Source organism: Electrona antarctica (assembly GCF_951216825.1).
Source record: "Electrona antarctica genome assembly, chromosome: 7".
Classification (NCBI taxonomy): Eukaryota; Metazoa; Chordata; class Actinopteri; order Myctophiformes; family Myctophidae; genus Electrona; species Electrona antarctica.
Window position 1 is genome coordinate 45269047 of NC_136812.1, and position 8861 is coordinate 45277907.

Consider the following 8861-nt stretch of genomic DNA (forward strand, 5'->3'; position numbering starts at 1 on the left):
AGGCCCACCACAGGTTGAGAACTAGAAATGCACTCTGTTGAGGTGCAAACTTGCGCCTTGCACACAGGTAGGCCACACATGGCCTACTTGTGCGCAAGCAGAGTGCGCAAAACTGCTATTTCTCTATTACAACTGCTGTTCTAAATCCTTTAGACCCGTTATTGACCTTATACCTACCTTGAATTAAGCATACCTTAGTTATGTCACCATCAAGGCCAAGGACCACTGGTGGTCCCTGGATCATTGAGAACCATGCACCAAGTAGGCCTATAGAGGTGCTGGTCATTGACTGAGTACCACAGACGAAAAACAGTCTTAAGTCCACATTTCAGACTGACCCCTCCACGAAAAGGCCTCGTTGTCCTGAACCCTTATCTATCATTTATATATTATGGATCAATAGTGTGGACTTAGACTGTTATTCGTCTGTGGTACTCGTCTTGTGCACAGACAGCCTATCTCCACTAATCTTTTATTACATATATATTATCCTTTTTGAAATATTTAATTGTAATTGTCTAATGGACCGTTGGACGTCAGTGGGATTACAAGTCAACACCATTAGATTTTCATTGTCATGTCTCTTGAGGAAATCTGCAGGAAGGTTGGCACATTTTGGCACATTTCTCCAAATTGGAGAAACTAAGAAATAATCACCAACCTGAAATGAAATGAAATGAAATGATTACTATATTTACCCAGGGTATCTGGGCTAAGCTCAAGAACTTGTTTCCAGCCAGGCCCTGCTCATAGAACACATTTCATCGTAGTGGTTCAATGCCTTGTTCAAGGGCACTTCACCTAAATCTGTGTATTTACATTGCCATGTTTGGGGAAATTTGCTTTGATAATGATCTCTTGATCCAGGGTCCACACTCCACACACAGTCCAGCCTATCCATAGCTCTAATGCATTGCATTTAGATCTAATCTATCTAAATGCAACGCATTTGAGCTATGGACCCATATGGTCCAGCCCAGTAGGTGGCGCTAATGCACTGAACTGGTTTTCCAAAGAAAACCTTCCGGTTGAAGGCTTCAACCGGAACCATTCATTTGTTGACCACATTGTGTGAGCGTTCGCGCGGCGCAGTCAGTGTGATTTGTGAATGTATATGAATGAATGGTTTACATTATGAATGCATGTATGAAAAAGTGTGTCATATAGATTGTCAGCCATCAGAGTTGATCTGTGCTTTGGCACAAAGCAATAGCGAACAGTACTGGGCATAAAAAGTGTCAACTTCATCTCATTCTGAGGTAAGTTGTGTTGAAAAAACCGTTTACGAGCACAACACGAGCTAATGCTAACGGCTAAAGCAAAGACAAAATTGAAATGCAAAGTCTCACAAGTACTAGCTCTGGTCCATAGCTCTAAGCCGCATTAGAGCTATGGACCAGAGCTACACAACTTACATAACTGTGAAACATCACTCGGTGGTGCCATTGTAGTGGAGGGTACATGTCAGTACTGAACAGTGGCTCTCAAACTTTTTCATGCCAAGAACCCCCAAATTTACATTTATTAGCCTGCCGAGGCGCCGACCCCATTTGAACAGGTTTTTCCTGGGGACCCCCATTATGAGAAGAATTTTGCAGCTCTAGCAGTGATTCTTTCAAAATTTCAAAGACCCCCAGTTTGACATGATGCAATCATGCATTTGGCTAGCCGCAATTTGCAACTCTAGATTTTTTTACAATGGGATGAATCTAGAGTTGCAATACCCTCCATTGACTCCCCACTCATCATTTTGCGTTTGTGATCTGCTGGTCTCAAACGACGTTAAACTCACCAACATTGCAGCTGTAGTCCAAGCTTGAATTTTTCTCTTTCGATCTGCAAAGCTTGTTTTTCATAAAAATCCCCCGTAGACATGTTATGAGCTACTTTCTGTCCAAAATATTCCACAAGTGATATTCCGAGCCGCCATTTTGAATTTTTTCAACCTGCCGTAAAACAAGACGTGTGGGAGAGCGCTTGTTTAATAGAAGGCCGTGCGTGACGGGGCGTCGCGCTGCGTCGGCTTCTTCTTTGGGTGTCTTACCTGCGCAGGTAAGATTCTATTAAACAAGCTCTCCCCCTCACGTCTTGTTTTACGGCCCGTCGCAGAATTGCAAAATGGCGGCTCGGAATATCACTTGTGGAATATTTTGGACAGAAAGTAGCTCATAACATGTCTACGGGGGATTTTTATGAAAAACAAGCTTTGCAGATCGAAAGAGAAAAATTCAAGCTTGGACTACAGCTGCAATGTTGGTGAGTTTAACGTCGTTTGAGACCAGCAGATCACAAACGCAAAATGATGAGTGGGGAGTCAATGGAGGGTATTGCAACTCTAGATTCATCCCATTGTAAAAAAAATCTAGAGTTGCAAATTGCGGCTAGCATTTGGCTACAGGCCCCCATTTAATGGCATTTCTATCTGGAACCCCAATTTATACTGTAAAATCTATGTTAATTTAACTCTGAGATTATACAAAATAATGAGTTACAGACCCATAAGGGTTTTCATAGCTATCATTTAGCTGGGGGGCTTCTGGAACTCCCTGGGGGTCCCCAGACCTCACTTTGAGAACCAATGCCCAGGAGGCAAGAGTTTACCAGTCAGTCGAGTCTACTGCGTTGAGATTTTGGAGAATAGAAGGTGGTAACAAGATAACTGCCCATTTGAGATAAGTGTTTTGGGGGGAGAACTAGGCACTACTTTTTTACATTGTTTAAGACCAATTTGTAACCATGATTAGCCATCGACCAGAACTATCACTAATACTATAGGTATGTTATAATATAGACTCAGTCTGACATTTTCTTATGTATAGATGATATCTATCATAGATACAATACTATTGTATTTATGGTATGTATATCATAGTCAAAGATAGATACATAGATAGATACATAAGAATTGAATCCGAGGCCAACTCAGTCATGACGAACAATGAGTTGCATTGTTTGAGTAGTTCACCCCCAAAATGGCTTATTTCCTATCAATTACACACCCCATGAAGCCTCAGGATGCGAGAAAAACAAAAATATCTCCATGAATTCAAGGCCTCATGGGATGAGTAATTTATAGAAGAAAATTAATCATTTTGTTGAGTGAACTATTCCCTTAACCCATTCTGACCTGAGATCAGATTCTAAAAATGTCTTCTACATCCTGACAGTTTTCTGAAAAAGCTATGTTTCTATGTCAGTCGTTGTTCGATTTTTCAAAAACAGCAGACCTACAAGCTCGTAGCGTGCCACTTGGTGGCGCGCTATGAGCTTGTAGATCTGCTATTTTTCAATAGCTAAAGCATAACATAATGCTAACACCAAAAGGGGTTCCCGCCCAGAATGGGTTAAGACAAAAACATGCCTACAACGTGCCCACTTAATTAGCGTTCCCACTGCCCAAGTCTCCTCCTGTAGAAGTTCCCAGTTCTCCTATATCCAAATTAATCATGTGCTTTCTTGTATCCCCTGAAGGATCATAACCCTGGACACAAATGGCTGGAATATTGTTTGAAGATATTTTTGACGTGAAAGACATTGATCCAGATGGAAAGAAGTTTGACAGAGGTGATTATTTTATTTTTGAGGGCTGTTAGCCCCTCCTATATACAGCTTTTGTCCTCACACATCTTAATATTTGCCACTGACAATGAAAGGGAAAATTAGGTCAAATGTCTGCTAAATCTTGTCCCCACATGTCTCAATATTTGCCATTGACAATGAAAGGAGAAATTAGGTCAAATGTCCGCCAAATATGACGTAAATTAAAAATTAAAACATTATTAAACGCCATTGAAAATGAAGGGAAAATGTGATTGGTTTAGCTGATTTGTTCGTCTACATATGACGTAAATTATTTACGTCATATGTAGACGAGCAAATTGGCTAACCAGTCACATACATTCAGTTGTTCATGAGATGAGATGTATAATGATAAGAGTGCCCCTCACTTCACACAGGTGTGATTTCTTTAATATATACTTTATTAACAAATTGCAAACAGTACAGCAGGGACAATTACGCAAGCAATGCTAAAAGCATGACACAAAACGCCCAAGGGCTTGTTATGTTAACATTGTGGTCCGGTGTTATATCGCCTTTCTCGCGCGCAAACCTCTGCGTCGCTTCACGCCTGTAGATTTGCTACTTTTGTGGGGCTTTAATTTTATGAAAACACACACACACACACACACACACACACACACACACACACACACACACACACACACACACAAAAAGTTAAAATATGGAGATAAGAGGTTTCTGCCCAACAGCAACGATATAATCGAATAATCAGGCAAGGAAACACCTGGCTGGCACTAAATACCAGTGACCAAGCCAACATAATGAACATATTGTGTGTTTTGTATTAATTTCCCTTTAACAAACATAGTAAATCTGTAGATGTGTCATCGAGCAACTACAGCATTCCTTTCTTGATTTATGGAGATGTGTAATGTGTATTATAATATGTTGCCTTCAGTCAATTCTAAAACAGTTTAATGATAATGTCATGCCTTGATTGCTTGTTTTGCTAGTGTCACGTCTCCACTGTGAAAGTGAATCCTTCAAAATGGATCTCATCCTGGATGTGAACGTTCTGATCTATCCTGTGGATCTTGGTAAGCAGCAGTGTTTTATTTTTATTGACAATATTGTGTTTATGCATAAGAGAAGAAGAAAGATTGATATTATAAATGGAACGAAAATGATCTATCGAAAGACAAATGAGCAAAATCTGAGAATAAAGTTGCTATCAAGAGCAGGATAGCAATTTGTTTTTTGAGAGTGCAAATTGCCGGCGTCAACCACTTTAACCACAATAATACTTCCGCATGCAATGAATATAGCAGATGTTCAAGCTCGCATTGCATCGCAATTGATAGAAAATAACTAATTTCTTGGGTGAACTACTCCTTTAACCCATTCAGGGCGGGAAGCCCTTTTAGTGTTTTATATGTTGTACTTTAACTATTGAAAAATAGCAGATCTACAAGCTCATAGCGCGGCACTTCTGCAATTTTTGAAAAATCGTAAAAATGTGGCACAAATCGTTCAGAGCGAACGTTTTTAACTCAAATCCTTTCTTCTGGGAGGTCCCTGGAACAACATATTTTCAGATGGGGGGCCGGCGGCCAAATACAGATAATTCTGGGGGTCTTTGACATGAAAAGGGTTGAGCACAACTGACATAGAAACAAGTTTTTCAGAAAACTGTCATGATTTAGAAGACATTTGTAGAATCTGGTTGGTGTCAGGTCTAAATGGGTTAAATGTGAAATACCTGCAAATACTGTGTGTTATGAATTCAAAATACATGCATGTGTCTTCCACATCCAGGTGACAAATTCCGATTGGTCATCGCCAGTACATTATATGAGGATGGAACGCCCGACGATGGGGAGTATAACCCTCAGGATGACCGGCCCTCTAGGTATCTACAGTAGTGCTTGTTTGTTGTATTTCACTTACTTGGGCGGCTGTGGCTCAGTAGGTAGAGCAGGTCGTCCAATGATCCCTGGATCGGCGGTTCGAATCCCGGCTCCTCCTGTCCACATCCTCCTTGGGCAAGACACTGAACCCTACATTACCTCCAATGAGTTGGTCGGTGTGAAGCTTGCCACCATCGGTGTGTGAATGTGGGAAGTGAGGAAGCTGGCCTCGACTGTTTGCCGCTTCACCTCCCAATGTATGAATGAATGAACCATTGTAAAGTGCTTTGACCACTTGGAAAAGTGCTATAAAAATGCAATTCATTTCGTTGGCTACCTGAAATGGTGCAGAATCAATGCGGTACTCTTATCTTTCTAGTCTAGTCTTTTCTGTTCTGGGGCACGGAATGCCCCAGAACAGAAAAGATGAGGACGCCATTATATGCAATTTAAGGAGTGTTTCCACTCCTTAAGTTCAGAGCCTACTGTTAAATATGAGTAGAAATGTGGTCCAGGAATATGAATATCCTGAAACGCCCACACAAAACCGTTAATTTTCAGGATTCAAATTAGAAATGGCAAAAGAAGCAGTCAAGATGTGCAAGCTCGAACTGTGGCGCGAAGCCACAGATCTGCTACTTTTGTGTGACGCTGTAGTATGATCAAGGGCATCCATTTACATTACTGTCATCCTGTCATCGATGACTAAAAAGGCTCATCTCGCTGTGCTCTCATTTGTCAGGGCGGACCAGTTTGACTACGTGATGTACGGGAAGGTCTACAAGATCGAAGGTGACGAGACTTCAACAGAGGCTGCCACACGCCTGTAAGTTATGCATCCTGGCTTTTCATGGAAAAGAATATTATATATCGTACTGTATAGGGAGTATGTTACTTTGTTTAATTGATCACAATTCAGATAACGTTAAAGGACCTCTTTTATTTTTTTATTTTTGGATACATCTTTGGGGGGTTTTCTGCCTTTTTATTGGGAAGTACAGAGTAGAGTGACAGGAAACTGGAAGTGACGTGCGTCAAAGGCCGCCGGTTTCGGGAATCGGACCCACGACTCACTGTTAATGGCTTTAGTGGCTTCATCTTTTGATGTCATGGTTTCCATTTTCTCTAAAAGCATTGTTTTTTTGTTTTGTTTATATTTAGAGTAGCCAACTATTTTGGCTACTCTACTGTGGCTACTCCACAGTGGTGCAACAAAGCCGGTTGCACCACTGTGGATTTGAACGCACAACCTCTGTGGTGGTGGGCAGGGACTTTATCACTGCGCTACCCAAGTGCATTGTTGTTTTTTGTTGTTTTTTAACATTACAAAACATACGTGAATAATTGAGCTAGGGCTAAACATTGCTGAACTGTAGTTATATGGTTCTTTTAATGTTGTGTGGTTTTAGTTTGACTGTCTTGACCCCATCCTTGTTTCAGCGCTGCGTACGTGTCCTACGGAGGTCTCCTCATGAGGCTACAGGGAGACGCCAACAATCTCCACGGCTTTGAGGTGGACTCCAGGGTTTATCTCCTGATGAAGAAACTGGCCTTCTGAAACCTTAGCTACATTCACCACCATGGTTCTCAGCGTCGAGTCTGGGGGGGGGGGGGGGCCCAGATGTCCAAATGGACCCTTTCACGGGTCTGTAACTCTGGGAGTGTTCAATGGGTTATCTTGTGGACCCCCCCCCCCAAAAAAAATCTACACTGTAGAATCTGCAGTGTTGATTTAAGGCTGCGTTCACACCGGCAGATACAAAAGACGGCATATCTGTATATTTGTAATAAGTTGAATCCAGCTCAACAAAAAAACATGGTAGCCTGTATCTTTGTAGCTGCCAGTGTGAACGCAGCATAACTGACAGTGTACAAATGGATAAGGGTCCATTTGTTACTCGGCAAAGAAGAGATATGGAAATGTGTTTCAAGTAGTACCAATTCCATTTGTGCACTCTCGGCAAAGGATTTTTTTCATTCCTTCATTTAAAAAAGGGTTCTTCTAATGACATGGCCTACTTACTGAAGACTGTGACATTATGGAAAAACATTAGCTCTATGTGTTTGTCATAGAATATGTAAATAAATGTTTTTTTATGTATTGTATATAATTGAGTTTGGCTTGGTTGCTGTTACGATCAGTTTCATATATATATATATATATATATACACATACACACATCTGTGTGCATACAGTATATCGATGCTGATAACAAAAAGCAGGCAAAATGTCTGCATAATGGAGGAGAGCATTATGCAAGTTCAGGTTCCAAGGAAAATTGGGTACACTGGATGAGGAGTGGGAGCAGGAAGGAGTGGAATGTCCTATCCAAGGCTAAAAAGAAAGACATGCCATCTGCGGTTTACTTCCCGTAAAGTACATAGTAGGTGGCTGCCTTTTTAGGAGACTGGAAGAATCTGAACCATTTTTAGTGCCATGGTCACTGAAATAAATGTTGTACCCAAACATCAAGCCGCACCATCTTCCCAAGATTTTCATACTAAATTAGCTTTTTTCAGAGAGACCAATAAGGAGAGAATCTAGTCCCAGCAACATACTCTCGTGGGATCTAGCACCAGTAAACATGATAGGATGTTAGCGAGATCAGTCAGTTCCCGCTTAGGACAGGAGACCATTTTATGGGATTTGTGTACCATTTTGTCTGTGATGGTTTATCTCACAGGTCTTCAACAGGGGGGTCCTCAGAGTTACTACAGGGGGCCCGCCAAATCTTTGTGTGATAGGAAAGAACCATTTTTCTGTTTCAATTAACTACTTGAACACTAGCATCCCTATTCTGAGGCGAACATTAGCCGAAGATAGCACATCTACAAGCTCTGGGCTTGTAGATCTGCTATTTTCGGCAAAGAGCAGACCAATCACAAGTGTTCTAGGTATTGAAGGATGTCTGAAAATACACAAACATGAATCTAACACAGTGCATTGATAGTGCTGTCAGATAGGTCTATGAAGCCATCTAGGAGTTTGGAAAGTTTAATCTGCAACATAATTTTATACAATATGTAGTGGGGGACCGGGGTCCTTGCTTCATCTCTCAGCTAAGAGGCCCTTGGCCTTAAAAACATTGAAGACCCTAGTCTGTTAGTTACTGTTACTGCGAGAGTGAGCTCTACTGTATATAGCCACACCATCTCTGGACTCCTGGATCACTGCCCTACACACTTTCCTATCAATCTAACATCAGGTCTTCGCTAAGCTGTCGCACCGCAGTGAGTCTGCGTAGGTGGTGGGCTTCTTTCCCCTCCTGGCTTTTCTCTGGGTTGGCTCCCATAGAGGCAATTTACTTGCCTCAAGTTCTGGATGCCTGATGCAGTGCCCTGCCAGCCTCATCCTTCTCTGTCACAGACAAAGTCTGTGACCCGTGGTCAGGTAGATAGACCCCTGGTCTATCTTCATAAAACCAAGCTGTA

General features: G+C 41.6%; 2 protein-coding genes across 2 annotated transcripts in view; one reads left to right on the plus strand and one right to left on the minus strand.

Moving 5' to 3' along the window:
• The window catches only part of armc9 (armadillo repeat containing 9), an 85338-nt gene extending 83040 nt beyond the window's left edge, over nucleotides 1–2298 (minus strand). The window contains exon 1 of the mRNA XM_079506708.1: nucleotides 1793–2298. The gene's annotated coding sequence lies outside the window, so the exon portion shown is untranslated. The remainder of the gene's footprint in view (nucleotides 1–1792) is intronic.
• Nucleotides 1058–7553, plus strand: polr2h (RNA polymerase II, I and III subunit H). Its single transcript, XM_079506712.1, has 6 exons — nucleotides 1058–1259; nucleotides 3472–3564; nucleotides 4536–4619; nucleotides 5338–5431; nucleotides 6172–6255; nucleotides 6870–7553. The coding sequence occupies exons 2-6, from the start codon at nucleotides 3492–3494 to the stop codon at nucleotides 6985–6987; spliced, it is 453 nt and encodes a 150-aa protein (XP_079362838.1). The 5' UTR covers nucleotides 1058–1259; nucleotides 3472–3491; the 3' UTR covers nucleotides 6988–7553.
• Nucleotides 7554–8861: the final 1308 nt, after the last annotated feature.

Excerpts from the sequence above, each read along its gene's own strand:
- polr2h (XM_079506712.1), top strand. The coding sequence starts at position 3,492 with ATGGCTGGAATATTGTTTGAAGATATTTTTGACGTGAAAGACATTGAT. Across the intron at positions 5,432-6,171 it reads CAGGATGACCGGCCCTCTAG|GGCGGACCAGTTTGACTACG; the intron begins GTATCTACAGTA and ends CTCATTTGTCAG. Across the intron at positions 6,256-6,869 it reads ACAGAGGCTGCCACACGCCT|CGCTGCGTACGTGTCCTACG; the intron begins GTAAGTTATGCA and ends TCCTTGTTTCAG.